The sequence below is a fragment of the Mytilus californianus genome, unplaced genomic scaffold (assembly GCF_021869535.1).
Source record: "Mytilus californianus isolate M0D057914Y unplaced genomic scaffold, xbMytCali1.0.p SCAF_6, whole genome shotgun sequence".
Lineage (NCBI taxonomy): Eukaryota > Metazoa > Mollusca > Bivalvia > Mytilida > Mytilidae > Mytilus > Mytilus californianus.
The window spans coordinates 66071017-66092311 of record NW_026262712.1 but is presented as its reverse complement, the minus strand read 5'-3'; the positions used below and the strand labels follow the sequence as shown (position 1 = coordinate 66092311).

The 21295-nt window shown below is 31.9% G+C and overlaps 1 protein-coding gene across 1 annotated transcript in view; it reads right to left on the bottom strand.

The window, feature by feature from the left end:
* Positions 1-376: 376 nt before the first annotated feature.
* LOC127706577 (uncharacterized) overlaps positions 377-21295 on the bottom strand; it is a 60140-nt gene continuing 39221 nt past the window's right edge. The window contains exons 3-9 of the mRNA XM_052211233.1: positions 14853-14977; positions 13351-13805; positions 10897-10950; positions 8973-9111; positions 4416-4531; positions 2463-2535; positions 377-2033 (exon numbers count right to left, since the gene is read on the bottom strand). Coding sequence (XP_052067193.1) covers positions 1456-2033; positions 2463-2535; positions 4416-4531; positions 8973-9111; positions 10897-10950; positions 13351-13805; positions 14853-14977 — 1540 coding nt within the window. The 3' untranslated portion in view covers positions 377-1455. The remainder of the gene's footprint in view (positions 2034-2462; positions 2536-4415; positions 4532-8972; positions 9112-10896; positions 10951-13350; positions 13806-14852; positions 14978-21295) is intronic.

Sequence of the window (21295 nt, the reverse complement as noted above, 5' to 3'; positions counted from 1 at the left end):
AGCGAGGCTCACAGCTGAGTCGACATTAGCCAATCAAACATCGGATGCCTGCTACATGTTAATCATTTATTCCCCAACTGGCTGACATCCAGCTAATCAAAACGCTTTATGACTAGAGTGGCATTAGACACAACTAAATCACAAAACCATGTCCTCTATGTAGATTCCATAACCAGCTAGAAATCCCATATTTGTAATATTAAAAAGTTCAAATGAGTAAAAAAAGATGTGTTTCATTTGTAATCATGCCACACCTTTTTTATATTTAGTAGCAATTAGTAGAAAATAGCACTTTATTAATTTGGTAAATTAGAGGCAAACTGTGCTAAATGTCATAAGCGTCCTATCCGTACATTGGAGTTTTTGCGATTACAAAAATTGTTGACGGACAGACGGACAAACGGAAAAAATTGAAACTAATGGACTCCCGCATCTTTAATACATGAAACGGATATATTTTGTCGTTATTACGACATAGGAAGTCGTTATTTTGACATAAGGTGTCATTATTACGAAATATATTTATATAGCACCTCCATCAATGGTGGTTAAAAACGGCTTTTGGCTGTCTTTAGAACCGTTTTGGTATTATGCTCTGAAACATTTTATATGTTTGGCTTTCTAAATTTACTGTCCCGAGCTTAACTGCTGAAGGCTATTTCTTAAACAAATGTTGTGTACACGAATTATATTTGTTCCCCCAAAGGGTATCGAAACACATTAAAGCTTTAAATGAAAAAACAATATATGTACATGTTTATGTCAATGCAGATAAATGTTAAAATTTAAGTAAGATTTCTTGTTGCGTATCTTTTAATACGACTTTAAAATATATACTATACTAAATTTTGTTACCAAATATGCAAATTAAGATAATTTACAAGTCAATGGGCTAAATTTGCCATTGTTGTGCAGTAATATTGACTTTTATAATTACTATGAACACAAAAATCTTGCACTTATAGTTTTCGTTCTCAACTAAAACGATCCATCAATAATTGATGAATATAATTTGAAGTTTTCAATTTCTATAATCACTAGATTGATTTCGTAGACACTGCATTCTAAAACAAAAATGTGAAAGATCTCTCAAAATCACACATTTAATGTACTGCACATTGTCCATAATTCATGTCTGTCTCTAAATATTGTCAGCAGTACACTACAATCTTTTATTAGTCATCTTTTTGAATAGGATACAGAACTTGCAAAACATCCCCAATTCAGTTTCAGTATAAAAAAATATAACACATTCAGGGCTACACTTGTATCATGAAACAAAGTTGAATACAATAACTTGATGGATATCTATCTAACTAAATATCAACAGTTATAAAAGTGCATCCTTTCGTATGAATCTGCAAATCACTCTTTGAGATCAATGTACATATGCATGAATATGCTGCCGGCATATCTTGTTCCTTTTCTATAATCAAAATAACGTATTTTTGTAATTTACACTTCTTCGTTATCATTTGATTTCTGAGTTATGTCGTTTGTTTGTTCAATAAATTCTGTTGTTTCGTCGTGTTCATCGTCAGATCGCTGTAATTCAAACGCAATATTTATACCACTAGGAATGGAAACGCCCACACTATCGTCGTCGATACTACAGGAAGGTGTATGATTTGACGATAATTTATCGATAGTATCGTTTGATGAGTACGATGATACAGTCTCTTGTCGTTTAAGAAATCGTTTTATTGCTTTGAATCGAGATTTCTTCTCTGCTGTTCCTGGGTCACTTTCAACAGTAAATTGATGTGATAACTGTTGAGTTGTAACTCTGTTTTTCTTTAAATCTTGTGTACTTCCACTTACAGAATTTTTATGACAGTCTTTAAGTGAAATTGTATCTTCTTTGGAAACGCCTAGTTTACCTGTCCATTCTTCAGATTTTCCTCTTCGCATCTTTGGTGCATGTAACATATTCCAAAAACTTCTTCCATTTTCTTTTGTGCCGACAAGTGAGCCGAACGCTAGACTGGCAAATGAGCCTTTTAATCCTCGTGCTTTATTAGTTGACGTTGGAACTAAAAATGAGAAAAAGATAAGTAATTTTGGAAATTGAAAATATATGTATATTGTCAATGTATGCAGTATTAGTACATAAAACCCACATCCAAAATAATAGAAATTATTTATTCTGACACCTCTCTCCAACAGATACAATATACAAAATATGAATTCAATACTAAACTTATAGAACACAATGACAGCGTACATTTATAATTAAGAATGAGTCAATTTTTCAGGCATTTTTACAATTTCTAATGTTTGTTTAAATGGATAGTTCATAGCAGAAGACTGGCACCAGTCTAATGGTTTCATATATCATTACGTTTCTGTTTTCAAACCAATATTTTGGTCTATTATATAACCGTAAAACTGGACTCTTTAATTGGAATATAACTTTTATTTTAACTGCAGATTTATGTGGTTTCACTATGTAAATTTCTTACCTAGATTTTGTTGGATTTTCCATTCATCAATACCTTCAACAAGACATAGTTTTTTCAGCAACTCTATTTGTTCCTGAAAATGTAATATTTTTTAAAATCTTGATCAGAAAAATGTACCAGTTAAAATCATTAGACCCTTTAAACTATCGTAGAGTTATGCATTTTTGATTGGCAATGACTTAAGTATGCTATATACATTTAATTTGCTGAAAAGGAATGATTTTGCAGTCTTACATGGTGTCAGTAACAATTAGAATTTCATTAAGTATTGTTTAAATGCAAAATGCATACATGGTAATGCATGCATTTGTTTATATAGAAATAAGAAGATGTGGTATGATTGCCAATGAGACAACGCTCCACCACAGACCAAATGACGTAGAAGTAATAAGCACCTAAAGGTCATCGTACGGTCTTCAACAAAGAGCAAAACCCATATCGCCTAGTAAGCTATATGTTCATTTTCTTCTATTAGCACTTAACAAAAGTTCCGTTCACTGAGTTTAAGAATTTGTTTTAAGCCATAGAATATGACTTATCTTACGCCAGCTCGTCTATTACATCTATGTTATTGATGAGAATGAATTAAATAATGAGTACACTAAATGTAACTATGTACTTATAACACGAGCAGTGACTTTGTTCTTATTTATTTACATGCTACTATTGTTTAATAAAGACCATATGTTTTTGCCGAATACCTATTATATGTAAACTTACAGATAAGAAGTTGGATAAAACCAATCGAATGTTCATACTGAAGTATATGTTATAACAAACAAAAAACAAAAGATTGATATGATCGTCGGCATGAAATGTCATTGCCTTGTAAACACTTGTATATTTTGCGTTTTTCATTAAAAACAACGTAAATATCTAAGTGTGTGTTGCACAGATGGTAGAATATGTGTTTGACATGATTCATAAGTTGTCTTGAGATCGTAATATTAAAGGTGAAAACATTCAGCTTTAAACAGAGGATTGGTCCGTTCAACTGACCTACTCCATTTCAAGTTTGGTATATCTGTATTCAGAGATTGCAGGGACCGGTATATATATCTTTAAATATTCTTTGTTAACTTGACTCATAGATTTTATTGGTGTGGACACCAATGTTAAGCTACATTTTTACCATATTTTAGGAAAATATCCCTATCCAAAATAAAAATCTTCCTTGCCAGGTTTCATGCGTTATTCAATTTGTGATTTGTCTAATATAGACATGTTTGGATTCTTCTTGTTCAAATAATTCATCTAATAAATTTTGGCCGGCATCTTGACCACATTTATTTATAACGAAAGCTTTTGTAACTTTCGATATCTTTAATATGTATTCTATCCACTCCCATATTTTTCCTAATCAGTCAATGTTTTTTTCTATCATAAATGTATTTATTTATCGGTTGAGTGTAGTAATACTTTTTAAATGTATTACCACAAAAAACTCCGTACCACTCTTTATCCTATCATCATTTGATTATTCACCTGATTATGATAAAGCTACCTCTTTTTTTATAACATATCCGCGTTCAATGTATAAACAGATATGCTCTCTGATTTATGGAGTGTTCCATTTCTTTAATACTAGAAATACACGAGGAAGGCTATTGTAGGTTTCATACTTATTTTTCACATACTCATAACGTGTATGGCAAGATATTTTCAGTGAAATTATTTGTTTTGGTTCGAAAAAAGTAGATAAAAAGTTAGAAGAGCCATTTAAGGTAACGTTGAATTGAGTACCAATGATATATATGTAGATTTATAATCAGTGATTCCGAAGTTATAAATCGGAGATGCAAAAATCCGCCCATCTGCTATAGAATCGAAAATGAACAGTACAAACATAATCCCATAAACATTTCATGAAAATAAAACATAAAATTAGCTATTAAAGACCAATACCGACGATAACAAATGTCTTTTCATACTCATTTATGGATATATACTCACAAGTAATTTTGCTTTTTCCTGTCTAAGTCCGTTGTTTTCACAGTCAACTCGTTTCTTTTGAGTGAATAACAATTTAAGTCGAAAACATTCATGATCCCGAACAGCAACAACAAGACCTATACAAAAAGATATATTTTGAGGTAATTCCACTCTTATTACTTGTTAACAAAATAGGAATAACATGTTGAATAATGATTATATGACATCATATTAAGAAAAGGTAGTGTATTACGACATGCCTTTGAAACTTAATATATGATCCACATATAAGATCTCCATACTTTGTATTATGAAGTTGCTCTTTTTGAGATTATCATTCATGTATCTTAAAATTATGACGTGCTTCAATTTCATTCACTTTTGTTTGAGAGCACTCGGTAATACATTTAGTTTCTATTTATGATGCATTTCATGGTTCATGAACTATAGAGATATAGGGTTGTATATGCAAGAGAGTTCTACATCAATTAAGTATTTTGTCTTTCATTGTATATTGCATGCTATCAAATTCATTTTTTAAATGTTATATAAAGCTCATTTCTACATTGCATCATAAAAGAGTATGAAAATTCAAAACAAAATGTTTAAAGAATTATTTAATTGAACATGTATCACTAACATAGGAATGTACTGCCATAGTTTTCACTGATATAGCACATGTTGAAATATTGTTTTGTCAAGTTACTAGATGGAATCAGTTAACATTAGACATAACGAGTCTGATGTACACTAACAGGCTGGGTTTTTTCCTTAATTTTCGATTGTTTCATTTTAATTTTGACTCAGATACATCTTATCTTATTTATCTGTAGCAAAAAGTAAGACACAATATGTGTGTTTACATAGAACGATTGCAAGTATTTTCAGTTTTGATAGTCAAAATGTATCGATCTAATTTCATTCCAGTTAAATATTGCTGTTTTAGGATGGCAGCAATTATATGTGTCCTCTAGTATGGTAATCTTTTTAACAGATAACGTCTTAAAAATCAGATGTCAAAGTCAAAAATGGACTTATAAGTTTTTTACAGACTCTTTAATATTTATCCACAAAAAACATCGAATATCCGAATTGCACTTCGAGCAGACAGTTTGCAAAATATACGAAATCTTATGTATTGGAATACCAGGAGAAACTGTAAACCCACTTATTTTCGCGGATATTGTTTTCTCGTTCAGCCTTTAGCTCAATCTGTGACGCGTATTCTTAACGATTTTTTTTTACTTTATTGGTTAATTCACATAAAAGAACATCCACACTTGACATAATCGCGGCGATTTTTTATTCGCAAAAAGTCGATCATTTGGTTTACAAGATGGGATATACGCTAAAGTGGCAGCAACTTAACCTCCCTCCTCTTCCCATGAAAAAAAAGTAGAAGTACAATCTGTCTTCAACAATAGACATGTGTATATCAAATATAGCAACGCCTAAAATGTCCCAAGTCTAGAAATAATGTTAATAAATACAATGGAGGGTATACTAATCTGCCATTAATACCAAACCCTTGAGGGACAAACACATTTACAGATGACTAAAAACCACAACTGACATTGTTCTTGACTTGAAACAGATACACGAACATTTGGAAATCCAATTAGCTCTTTAATAATGGAGCAAATGTTCTTATCCTTAGCGCATGTACATTTTTATGTGTAGCAAATATAACATTTGTACTTATTTTTCAATCCTAAACTAGTTTATCAATTGAAATGCTTATTTGTTAAACATTTTGTTTATAATAGAGATAACAGAGTTAACCGATGTTTAAATCTCGTTAATTCATTTAGAATATAGAAACCTCGGGGCATAATATGAACTACATAAACGGAGCGAGATCGGGTGGGTCGACAAGATTTCAAAGATATTCTTGCTATGCATGCATTACCAACCATAAACACTCAGTCAAAATGTCACAATAAGGAATGAACACAACCGCAATTAATCTATTAATCAGACGACCAGTGTGCTACCTAAAGATCTCAGATCGTGTAAACGTGTGGCCTATGTGGAAAGGCACAGGGACATCGTATCAGTCAATTGATTTGTGATTGTGACCATGACACTGATGTAGTGTCAATTTTAATCTTTTTTCCCTGCTAAATCACTGTTTTGAGTCATGACCACACACCTGTTTTTAAAGTTCCTATAATGTGAGCACGCACGTGCGGCGTCAAATAACAATTGAGATATGTAAATGCCGTACGATATGCAGAATGTGTGTCGCTGGTGAAATATTGGAAAGTGACAATGAAAAAACTGAAACCGTCATGTTTGTCATACATCCTAGTTTGACGTCGTGCAACTGTGTCAATATCAAGAAAAAGACCCAGACATTGTAGCCTTAGCTGTAGCCTTATTTCTTAATTTCACTGGGATATATGATTTGGAAGTACATGTTTAAATGCATACAGATAGGCCCTTGATATAATGAAATTCTACAAATTCCTGCCTCTATTTTGTTCAGCTTTGGTTCATTTATAAGAATAGCTTATTTCTTATTGCTTTGGCCTTCAAACTGTTTTGATTCGAGGGTCATTGATGAGGTTTATGTAGACGAAACAAAACGCGCGTCTGGCGTACAAAATTATAATCCTGGTATCTAAGGTGAGTTTTACGACATAGTATACCGATTTTTTATTTTTTTTAAATGGAAACATGAAACTTTGAATTATATTTTTTGGAAAGATTTACATGTGAATAATGTTTTAACATTTACTGCTTTACGGACTGTAAAGGTTTAACTCTTAAACATGAAATATGTTATCTGTTGGTATAAACAGCTGTTAAAATAACTAAACATTATATAGGTCATGAAATTGTAAAACCAACTCTATGCTCAATTCATAATTTGAATGAAGGTTGTTGGAGTTATTTCATAAAACAAGTTTTAACTTTTTCATAACTTGTCTACGCTGCATTTTGACATTAATTTGCCTGAAATAATGATCGCGAATTTCGTCGAAAAATAGGAAAGTAATTTACTTGTCATAGTCTTTGCTCATTGTATAATCAACATAGCACACATGCTTTTAAATTAAATAGAATGACAATATATAAATTTTAAAGAAAGTAAATGGAAAAGATAGAGATACATTTTATTCCTGTATGAAATCAATGAATCAATTATGATTCAAATAATTATGGAAATGTAGAACGTCAGTCACAGCTACAATGGTAAATTGGGAATTCACAAGTAATTTGTAATTGTGTTAAAGAATATAAATGTCATATTGATATATATTTTTTAATGATTTAATCACTTTTCTTGACATTGATAATGACTAAGATAGACATCCAGTTAGTTATTTGATTCATTTTGGTTGTCTTTTGAGAATAAGTATGAAGCAATATCCATACACTGTTTAACTTGGATTCTATTAAATAGCCCAAGTTTATTTTGATTCAATGGGAAAATGAAATAAATTAACTAAAATTAAAGTGAAAGATAATTTAATGTGACCTACCGAATTAGACTATTTACCGGATTTGTAATAACATTTGTAATAATATTATTTGTAATAACATAAGCAACACGACGGGTGCCACAAGTGGAGCAGGATCTGCTTACCCTTCCGGAGCACCTGTGATCACCCCCAGTTTTTGGTGGGGTTCGTGTTGCATAGTCTTTAGTTTTCTATGTTGTGTCATCTGTACTATTATTTGTCTGTTTGTCTTTTTATTTTTGGCCATGGCGTTGTCAGTTTGTTTTCGATCTATGAGTTTGACTGTCCCTCTGGTATCTATCGTCTCTCTCTTTCTTTGAAAACATTTGATTATGAAGGACAAGCTTTAGTCATAATGATTGTTTTTCAATTTAAGGGTTTTTCCTCTTTTCGTTATTCATTATAATAATAAACTTTTCCCGCTCCATAATTTTATAGAAGTTGTCTCTCTTTGAAGAAGGTGAAGGAAGGAATTTTATAATGTAAATTAACATATATCGTTAGTATCCTAATTGTCGTATAATTCATTATTTTAATCATTTGCGTTACCGTATGTGCCTTTGTGTGTGTTTAATCAAATTAAAAAAAAACACAGTCGGAACCAATACTCTTAAAACTTTATCAGATATTGGCAATCTTTACAAAACATGTGTTTCTTATAAAATTGGCAAGGGTGTTTTTGAGTGTTTTTGTCAACAACCATGCAGTGATAATCCCAATTATAATAACAACAAAAAATGGCAACATCGTATAACAAACCCCTTTACTACTCTTAACTATTTGCTTGCTGAATATGATATGCACCTATGGATGTATTTTACCTCATTTATTGAATAAACCAATGGCTTCAAATAAAATTATGAAATCATGTTTTGATTTAATGCAATTGAAAATCATATCTATCATAAGTCATTCATTAGAAAATCACATTGTTTACATACTTCCACAGTTCAATACAAGTTCACGTATATCTTTCTAGCTACTCTTTATTTATTCTGAAAAACAATCATCAACAATTTGACTTGACACTCGCAACTTATATTACCGTATCAATCTTATATAATTAGATTGATCAGATTTATTGGAAATATAGCATACACAATTAACTTACTGTTAACTACTCGAATAACTCCCCATGGTAACATGAAGGCTAATATGAAAACAAATTCCTGAATAGTATACACCGACAGGCCTTTTAGAAAAACGAGATCAACCACAAAGGACAATGCTACAATACAGGCATCAAAAACCTATAACAGAAATGGAAAAATTATATTATCCCATTGTATTAATAACCCTGGTTAGTTCAATACGCACTGTGATTTATGCCACATGTAGAGCAGAATCGGCTTATCCTTCCGGAGCACCTGAGATCACCCCTAGTTTTTGGTGGGGTTCGTGTTGCTCAGTCTTTAGTTTTCTGTGTTGTGTTTTGTGTACTAGTGTTTGTCTGTTGGTCTTTTTCCTTTTTAGCCATGACGTTGTCAGTTTATTTTCGACTTATGAGTTTGAATGTCCTTCTGGTATCTTTCGCCTCTCTTTTATGTGTGATTAAATACAAATTATTCGGAATCTACTGGATCATTTTTGTTTTCTGAATATTCTCCTTTGTCCTCCTTTCATTTATAATAATTAGATGAAATAACGTGGTCTTTCTTACGCATGCTTGACGTAGGATGTGTATTGCAGCTACGTAGTCGCTGTTTCAAAGTATGCTTTAATAAGTTGATTGTTTTGTCATATAGTCATTATTGTTCCCAGTTGGATTGTTGTCGTTCCTAATGACTGTTATCTCAAAGGAAGAATATGAAAAAGCTGGCAATTCAAAGAGCAGGCTGATGATTTAGTGACCTGTTTATTAAAACGCTGTACATGATATTGTGGATAATTTCTACAGAAAAAAAACCCAACAAAATGTAACGTTTGTTAAATGAATCATTCTATTCATATTTTCTGTTTAAGGGTCAGTTTATCGCAAAGATGTCGAATATTGGGATTTTTACATTTGATCTTAGTGTATTTTGAACGAATTGATACGAATAAGGTCAAAATTTGAAAAAAAGATCATGACAAGGTGGAAATAACATTTACAAAAGAGTAAAATGGTGGGTTAAACCTGGTTTTATAGATATCTAATCCTCCCACTTGTATGACAGTTGTTTATAGTTCCGTTATATTGACAAAAATCGCCTTATAATTCAAATGTTTAAAAACGAAAAAGTAATGTTAACCAGATTGCTACCGCCAATATACTGGACATAATATTCATATGACTTCTTATTCTACAGGAAATAACTGATAGAAATCGATCCACACCGATTTTCAAATCCATCTGCAATATTACTGATTTAAACATGTAGCGTTATTTTTTTTTTAACTCTGCTAAAGAATGTAAACAAGGGACGGCTTCAGAAGCTGATATCAAGTTGTTTTCATTTAGAAGGGGAATAGCTCCCTAAAAAAAATTATAAACACTCCTAAAATATTTGATCAGAGTTTTATTTTCAAACTCGTCAGAAAAATTGTTGATGTTACTAGCCGTGTTTTTCGAACTCACTTTTGAATTTGTTGATGTAGACCTTTATACATTTTTTTTTAAACTCCGATTAGAACTGTAGGTATGTTTTTATATTTTCAAGGGCATACATTCCCCAAAAATTGATTTATCAAGATGTTCTAATTCTTCCGATATATTAATGAGGTTAACATCTGACATACATTCTTTTCAAATCTGAGAACAACATTAGGTTTGAGAGCGCTTTTAATGTCGGTTCTACCTCAGGAAAAAATTACCTTAGCTGCATTTGGCAAATCGTTTAAGAATTTTGGGTCCTTAGTGCTCTTTAACCTCGTACTTTATTTGGCCTTTTTAACTTTTTTTTATTCGAGCGCCACTGATGAATTCTTTGATTCAGTGTGTTTATCGTGTTTGTCGTGTGCATCTAAACCAATATGCGATAATAGAACATGCAGAGGTGGAATGCAAATAACGGAAGAATTAGAAGAATATATACACGTATTAGAACTCTACATACCTCCAATTTTTTCTCAAAAAATTGTTTCCCAAAACATATAACTTTGAATATTGTCTGAAAAATAAAAACATTGCTATATTAATATATGAAGACACTGTCACATATAAAAGAATAACAATTTAAAAAAATAATAATCAATAAAAGAACAGAATTTTATATGCAACTTATTCAAATATTGCGTACATCTCAGTTCAGCAGTGTTAGAAACAATTCTTTTCCTATTAAACAAAAGAAAACAATGTATTTTTATGTCATAGTAATCTCGAAAATTTATACTATTACTAGCACCTTTGAAACAGTAACTGCGTAAAAATAGACAGTTTCAATTAATAATAATAAACATAAAAATGATTAAACACGACCAAAACAAAAAATCAAAAGACAATTCCAGTACCAACGATTTGAATAAATACAATCATGATAGTAGAACCTATTTAAAAGGCCGGGTTCCATTTTTATATTTCTTTGCTCGTATGTAATGTTTAATTGTTCTTGCAGCGTTAAATGTGTATTTCATTTGTATTAGGTTTCGAAAAGAAAATAAATGAACTCAATCTCAATCACAACAGATGCGATAATCTTAAAATGTGAATAAACTCATCATAGATACAAGGGGCCTGTTTATCGAAACTGTCCTAACATCGGTCCTAAGAATTTCTTAGGACAGAAATTAAGATAAAGTTAGGACCGACTTACGACATGTCTCAGCATGCACATCGAAGCTATCTTAGGATTATCTTAGCTAGGATGTCCTAACCGCTGTCCTAAGTATTGGCGTAAAAGAAAATAACAAATTAAAAATGAAAAAATGAAAATATTGTATCAAATTTAACCAATAACTATAATTTTAAAAAAAGAATAATAATTAGAAAATAATTATTAGTTTTAAATTAAAGGTGATAAATACTTTTTATATTATAATTGTACATTTAAACTCATAAAACAAAACATAAGACAAAAAATATAACTACGTTTTATATAAGAATTGAAACAAACGAATTGTAAATAGTTAAAATAAAATATATAATCGGTAAAATCATTATATGCTTTTAGTGAGCTGAATTCGAAGTGTCACGGTTTCATACTTAAAAGTTCAAAGGCAAATCTCGTGCATCTTTCATATAAATACTGAGTACTTCAACTATTTTATTACTGCAAATAACATGCGATAATACGTGTTAATATAAGAGACGAAATTCGAATTCTACCGATGCAAAACTACAGACTCTCCTGGACGACGTGGACAAGAGTAACACTTTGCTTTTTGGTAAATTGCCAAATGTTGCAACAAATGGTGCTGAAAAGAGGGATAGGGTTTTAATATGCATTAAGGGAACTACCATTTGATTTTTATGGGGTGGGGGGGGGAGTCGGGGGTGGAGGGGGGACTAGGATGAAATTTGAAAAAAGGCAGGACAGGAGTTTGGAGTAAAAAAAAAAGGCAGGATGAGCAACTTTGCAAAAAAAAAAAGCTAGATGACAATTTATGTAAATAAAAGTCAGGATGAACTAATAAAATAAAGGAAGGACAGGAATTTGGGATATAAAAAAGGCAGGACGAGGAACTTTGCAAAAAAAGGCAGGATGACAATTTACATGTATGTAAAAAAAAAAAAAGAAGTCAGGATAAACTAATAAAAAAAAGGCAGAACCGAATAGAGTGAAAAATAAAAAGGAAGGACAGAGATTACAACAACAAAAAAAGGCAGAACAACATTTTTTATCCCCCCCCCCCCCCCCCCCCGGTCATAAAAATCAAATGGTAGTTCCCTAAAGTAAATGCAACCAATACAGGCCATATTTGTTTATAAAACAACCATCCAAAATTGGTATCCTAAAGTTAGGACAATTCCTAGGATTTTCCTAAGTTACGATATGTTTGATAAACCCACTTAGGACTAAGATATGTCCTAAGTTGGTCTTAGGACACGTCCTAATCCTAAGACTGCTCCGATAAACAGGCCCCTGGATTAATATTTTGTCCACCAGTCGTGCGTTTCGTCTATAAAAGACTCATCAGTGACGCTCGAATAAAAAAGTAAATGAGCCAAATTAAGTACGTAGTTAAAGAGCATTGAAGACACAAAATTCTGAAAGGTTTTGCCAAATAAAGCTAAGGTTATCTTTTCCTGAGGAAGAAAATCCTAAGAATTTAGTTTTGTAAATAGTTAATTTATACATTTTGACCATATCAATGGTAATTCATGTCAATATAGACTTTTTAAAATGAAAGATGACCTTGGTAGCTTTGTTTGTATAGATAGAAATGCTGAAATAATATTTACGGTACCGTTTTTACGGCACCAGATGCGAGTTTTGACAATTAATGTCTCCTCCGTGATGCTCAAAACAAAATAATATTGACCATGTTGTATTCGAAATTACAATAACGTGTCCGTTCACTATATTTCATCAATATTACAGAATATTTGATTAATTTGGAACTTATCTCACCTCTGTTAATAAGATAAGCACAATACCAATACTAGTTGCATGGAAACCACGAGCAATTTCTTCTTCCGTGCTCTCAGGAGTACTATGTTTGTGGTCTTTGTCCTGTGATGAATTAATGTCATCACTTCCAGACGACCTCTTTAACCTATGTTGTCCGGAGTAATACTGACCTCTATGTCTTTTGTGTAACCTTTCATTTTTGTTTCTAACTTCATTGGTAATTTTGATATCTTCGAAAACAAATCTCCTGACTTTGTATCCAATGTAATCTTGACTGTCAGCTTTCGGAACAGGGTCAATTGATGTGTCATTTATCCATTCAATATTCGCGTTAGATAATTTTGAGTATATTTCTTCAAGATAAGAAAGATCAGTATATTCTATTTCATCTGGATATTTATTTTGCAGGTTTTCAAGGAATGTTGAAGAAGATTGTTCTACATTTGTCAGTATATCTGAAAGAAAATTAGATTCAAAATTAAGGTGGTACCAAACACCTTGACTAAAATTAATTTGGCTCGTTTAATTTTCATAAAATTTTGACAAAATATTTACTTTGACCCTTTGTCAAAAAGATAAAAATTTCAAAAAACTTGAACCACACATTTTATCGGAAAAATTTCATTCGATATATAGCAGTTTGACACTAATTTTGATCATTAAGAAGCTTAATATTTCCTAACAATAGAACGTGATTAAAACGTTGAGCTGATTTTTACAGAGTTATCTCCCTGCAGTGTTATGTACCACCTTAAAATCTTCAATCAATGTATTGTGTATGCATAAACAGAATACCCTTCCACTATTCCCTTCTGCATATTATTAAAGAACATACGTAGCACAAAAAGCTAATATGAGCACTGCCAACACATTTCGTTCTCTTTTAGTTTTCTTCACTATCGTTTCCTTGTTTTTTCGACTTCATGTCTAATTTTCATTATACATTTTTCATTGTAGATATGAAAATAAAACACCTGATGAATGACTTCTTTGTTGATTTGTCTTCGATACAGAAAAATATATACATAATTACTGACGTCATCTTAAAGAAAAGTTATGTGAACATATTTCAAGCAAAAATAAGTTTCAAATTGTTTTGATTACTAGAAATCGAGAACAACACCATGTGTTCGATGGAATTTTGTGTGGTATGAAATCAGATCAAAGGCTTTTATTTTTGTTGTTACCATTACTGTTGCGTTCACGTTTGTAGTAAACAATAATGGTAAATTGTTATGTGTGATAAGGACAAAATTTTATCTTAATTGGCCTTATTTTGATCATTCTTATCATGTATTGGCTGCCAAACATTTCCAAACATTAATTTATTACACCAATAAACAGAATAAGCACATTATTAATTAATAGATACAATGTGCAATGTTTCAGATTGAAAGGAAGAGCAACATAATCACACAAAATATACGTTAAAGAATCTGATGTACTTAAACTATGTTGCAATTTATAAACAATTAACATTCCCTTAAATAAATGTTTATAACCTTTCACATGATGAAGATCAAGTATGAGTTCACCAAGAACTAGCCCGCAGTCAAATACGTTGAGTATCACAATCATCATTAAAACATTTTTGCTGCGGAGTAACTTCCGGCCTTTGTGGAGAAACCTGTCGAAAAAAAGGAAAAACAAATATTCGAAGTGCGTCTGTTAATGGAAGAATTTATTTATTTTACAGAAAAATTGAGTGCATACCAAACAGACTAAGACGTTTTCGATTTCTATTTTTCCTGGCTTAATAACAAGACGAAATAAGCAAGTACTTTCTAAGTTGTACAACACTACCAGATACCTTACATATCTAATAAATGGAAATCAATGTAAGACTCTCGTTCAGACATTTTATTGCTTTCTGAAGCTAGTTATGATCGAGGTGAAGGATAAAATTATAAAGAATTTAGACAAAAGTGACCAACATTAAAATGTATTAGGGAGCTTTTGTGTCTTTATAGTTTGAAAAGACTTTTTATGCAGACATTCCAGTAACACATCTCCAATATTTCAAACTGTTTTTGTAATGTTGTTATGTTGAAATGTGAAATTGTTTATGTTCTTTTGTTCATTTTAGATTTCATGTTATACATCTTCATGGGGAAATGCCAATCAAAACAATAATTATTTATCAAGCAAGTTTTCCTGTTCCGTGTATGACATCGCCGAATAAGACGTTTGTCACAAGTGAGCAGGAAATCGCTTTCCATTCCTGAGCACTTGAGTACATGACCAGTTTTTGGATGTGTTCATGTTAAAAATCTGTGTAGTGTTCTGTGGACTATTGGTTGTCTGTCCAATGTATGTTTTTCTTTTGACCATTTGATTGTTTGTATCTTCAACTTATGAGTTTTTGGTCCCTACTATGGTATATTCTTCTCTTTGTTTCTAGTTAAATATATATGGAAAATGTTTTTCTTATTTTTTAAAAAAATTCACAACAAAATATTTTAGAGGAATTATAATGTTCAATTAGTATTATACAGACTATAATAAAACTATGTCATTACTCAATGAATCTACAGTACTCGCGTGATGTCTGCTCTTTTGATACCAACACTGCAATCTATAATTGGTGTGCAGTATCAAAAGCTATTAAATCGATCGTATCAATAGGAATTATATGATACATGTTTACTTTATGAAAGTGATCACCAACATATGTAATTTATCACATTACAACTGATAGAGCTTATCATCACGTGCAATATTCGTCAATTTACTTTCTAAACATAACAACGAATTTTAATTAACGTTGCTTGTATCTGTTTATAACCTCAATTTACCTACATCAGAACAATAACCTGATAATACATATACATCACGATTTCTTTTTTTTTGTAGGACCACACTGTGCATTTAATAAGGAATACCAATTTGATGATCATCATATAATCGCAACTTGAAAAACGTTATGTTTACATATAAACATAAACTTTAAGTGCATTATAATCTTTTCGTACATTTTTTTTTTGGCTTATAATAATTAAAGAAAGTTTTCGACATATAGTCTTCTATTAAAAGGATAACATGAATTTTACGTTTAGGAAACAGTCTCGATTAAGATTGCTCCTGTTTACTAAGATCGCTTTAATTGATTGGACGATTTATTTATTTTCTTTAAATAACCGGAATAAATGATATCACTGTGTCTTAACTACCCCGGCAAAAAATGTTTGGACTCGATAGTATCTAATGTCCGGTACGGTGACGGACAATCAACAGACAGAGAAAAGGTAGAATTTCTATTTATTTATTTGTTTTTTAATGACATTGAAGAATAAACATACACATATAACTATTTTCGATTGTGTGATGTAATATTTTCTACAACCGTTCTAGATTAATGGAGAAATAAGTAAAAAGGCACATGAAAATGGTGAATTGAGTGAACCTTGCTACGAATTTGTTTAATTTCTTTTTAAATTGTGCACATTGTACGGAAAGAAAAGTACGGAAAGAAAGATATTAACACAGAGATTGCATGGCTAGTCACTATGAGCACCTCAATATTTGCATTTCTGTGCATGGAACGGAAGAAATGGGTCATGTCAAAATGGAAGGACCCTGTTTCGTCAATGTTGTTTATTACACAAGGACCCTGTTTTGTCTCAGTATAGGACCCGGTTTTGTTTTGTTTTGAAACCACAAATATATGAAAAGCTACTTTAGCACGGATCTGGACATTGCCCATCGGAAGAAATTAAATATTTGAGTCAAAAAGATGTTATACAGATGTTATTGCAATGCAAACATGTGTTAAAATATATTTCAAACGGGAACTTTTCGAAATAGGGAGTAGACATTTTTGAATGCTATACGTATACCTTATTGATCTTATCTTCGATCTAAGTTTAAATGGAAATAAATACTTTATATCATGTACTTACATTAATTCCTTATGATAGAAAAAAGAAGATGTGGTGTGATTGCCAATGAGACAACTCGTCACAAGAGATCAAATGACACAGAAATTAACAACTGTAGGTCGCCGTACGTCCTTCAACAATGAACAAAGCTCATACAACATAGTCAGCTATAAAAGGCCCCGAAATGACAAGTGTAAAACAATTCAAACGAGGAAACTAACGGCCTGGTTTATGTACAAAAAAAAAATGAACGAAAAACAAATATGTAACACAGCAACAAAGACAACCACTGAAATACAGGCTCCTGGCTTGGGACAGGTAAATATATATAGAATGTGACGGGGTTAAACATCTTAGCGGGATCCCAACCCTCCCCCTTACCTGGGAAATTGGTGTAACAGTACAACATAAGAACAAACTATAAAAATCAGTTGAAAAAGGCTTAAGTCATCAGATGGGTACAAATAGAAATACATCTCAAAAATGTTTGTTTGTTTTCTATACTACTGTAATGATGTAAAAATAAGAAGATGTGGAATGATTGTGTTACCATATCAATTTATCAAAAGAGTAAGGATAGTATGCTTTACTACACTATACACTATGTTTACAATATATTTACTCATTCGTTCATCCATTGACGGACAGTGAGAGAAAAAGCTCCGTTTTGAAGGCCGTACTTTGACCTATAATGGTTTACTTTTACAAATTGTGACTTGGATGGAGAGTTGTCTCATTGGCACTCATACCACATCTATTAGAACGTTTTGGATATCTCAAATCAATATGGTTGCCTTTCGAACGTGTATTTTATGTCCGCTTCGAAATACACAAGTTCTAAACTTCCCCATTAGAAACAAAATAATTCTATCATGCCATGCTCTACGCTCATTTTAACATAGGTAGGCATTATATTTGTCAATATTTTATACCTGGCTAACGCTTGGTTTAAAAATTTTAACAAATATAATGCCTTCCTATGTTAAAATGAGCATTGAGCATGGCATGAAAGAATTATTTCTTTTTATAAATAAAAGTTGGTTTGCAACATTATAACGTCCAATATCTTCGTCTTCGTCTTCGTAGAACAACCTAATTGGCAATTTAGCCCGTGAAAATGACGATGAGACAGCTTTCCATCAGAGACCAAATGATGTAAAAGTTAACAAATATAGAACACCGTATGGCATCCAACAATGAGAAACGCCCATACGGCATAGAAAGCTAAAAAAGGCCCCGAAATGAAAACTGTAAAAACAAAAACTAATGTGAAAACTAACGACCTAGATTTATGTACAAAATAAAAAACGAATAACAAATACATGTATGATATACAGCAAAAAAAGACAACAACCGATTTACAGGCTCCTAGATTCGGTACTGGCACATACAGAATGACGGGGTTGAACGTGTAAGCCCCCCAGCTCCCCCTCCAAAAAAAAACAAGAAAAAAAACTGGTATAACAGCACAACATATGAACAAACTATAAAATTCAGTGAGTTGAAAAAGGCTTAACTCATTTGATTACAGAGCCCCTATAGTAAATATGCGATTGGCGGCTGTCTCTGTTTTTTCGTCTTTTATTAAATTCTATGATGGTATACGATATAGTTACATTATATCAGTGGCGGATCCAGGGGAGTAGAGGAAGAACGCCGACCCCTCCCCCCTTTTGGTGGCTAGAAATAATTATTTTATCATGTTTTTTACGATTTATATATGATTTTTTATTTAGCATAAAATCGTTAAAAAAAAGTTCCCCTTGCAACGCTCGGCGGTATAAAATCCGTTTATGAATACGCCCCTTTAAAAAAGTCATGGCCTCGGTCCGCCCTTGCATATTGACAATTTAAAACTTGACCAAATTGGTTAAATTGTAGAACATTTGTCAATGTACGATGATCATTATACAATGAAGAGATAAACCTATATATAATAGTTGTACTATATAGGACAGTTGTTAACAACTTGATACTAGCGCATTAAAGAATTTGTTAATGTTAAAAAAAAAGAAGAAAAAAAAGAGAGATAAAACATCGTTTATTTATAAAAATTACTAATCAAATAATCATTATTGCAATTTCCGGATGGCCTAAGACTTTTATACTAATTTATACTTAGTATTATTGTAACAAGGAGGGTAAACAGATTTTTAACGCACTATTATTGTGATCCTTTGCGCCGCATGGAAATTCCTTTTCTTGGGCGATTCTGCATGCACATACATTTGTCTTATTTTCTTGCTTTATAATGAACGTTTAGTTTCAGAATATTTATTTTCAACCGATTATACTGTCTTCCCTTTAAGTAGAGCGGACACTAAGATAACCATCTTGTTGTCCCAGAAAATCCCATATCAAATGTGCGTCCTTAAATTTTCAAAGCCGTACACTAATTAAGTTTGAACACTTAAATTTGTATAGATGATATAAAAAAATCTAATTCCGTTTCAAAACCTTCATTTCTTTTTAATTTTTCCTTTTTTTTTTATACAAAACAAAATTGAAATTTGCTTTCTTCTAATATAGCAGGAATTCAAGTGTTTACGGATTCAAAAAGGTTATAAGTTATCCTCTGAAAGAAAATGTTTTTCAACGATCCCTCAAACTGCTGTTGAACGCCATATTTTTATTTTCGTCATGCGATTATGCATTATTTTCTATGACAAAACCGGGTGTGCTTTGTGAAATTTAAGGACAAAACCGGGTCGTACACATTGACAAAACCGGGTGCTTCAATTTTGACATGATCCACTTCTTTCATTCCATGCACAGACATGCAAACATTGAGGCGATCATAGTGAAAAGTCTTGACATCTCCGTGTTAATATCTTTCTTTCCGTACCTTTCTTTCCATACAATGTGCTCAATTTAAAGAGAAATTAAACAAATTCGAGGCAAGGTTCACTCAATTCACCATTTTGATGTGCCTTTTTACTTATTTCTCCATAAATCTAGAACGGTGGTAGAAAATATTACATCACACTATCGAAAATAGTTATATGTGTATGTATATTCTTCAATATACTTAAAACAACAAATAAATAAACAGAATTTCTACATTTCTCTGTCTGTTGATTGTCCGTCACCGTACCGGACATTAGATGCTATTGAGTCCAAACATTTTTCGCCGGGGTAGTTTAGATACAGTGGATATTGTAGGTGTGTACGGTACGGTATACCCTTCAACACAAAACATAGCTTCATCAACAGACAAGTATTCACAAACCAAAACCTAAACGTCCAGAGTCTAGCTATTATACGTGTTCCATACTCAACAACGGACAAGAGTTCACTAACCAAAACCTAAACGTCCAGAGTCTAGGTATTCCACGTGTTCCATACTCAACAACGGACAAGTGTTCACAAACCAAAACCTAAACGTCCAGAGTCTATATATTCTACGTTTTCCATACTCAACAACAGACAAGTGTTCACAGACAAAAACCTAAACGTCCTGAGTCTAGGTATTCTACGTTTTCCATACTCAACAACAGACAAGTGTTCACAGACAAAAACCTAAACGTCCAGAGTCTAGGTATTCTACGTGTTCCATACTCAAAACAACTAAAACCTTAACAGTAAAATACAATACTGAATGACAACGAACTGGTAAAAGTATTTATAGCCAATAGAAATTAGACAACGTATAGAAAGTGAAAGCAGTCCTTAAACACTGAAAACAATTTACAAAAAATTGTGAACACCCACACTTCGTGTATAAACCATTTCTTAATATATACCATGACGATTGTAAGTGCTTGTCAATATTTTGACGATTTATTATCGCGATAACTATAATGACTAGTCTCCGTAACTGACATTGACATGTTTGCTCTGCACAAATACAATAAAACAACATTAAACTAAATTCATTTAAAACTGTAAGTGTTATGAAACTGTGCGTGAGCTTCGGTATGATTGTCTTCAAACAAATTCTATGGGGACATCTAAATCCAACACCACTTACTTCGAGTGCTTTTGGTAACCAGATGTAAAACAAAATTAATATATCAATTTCATATCTTGCAAAATATATGTTCACTCTTTCATTGTAACCTTACTTT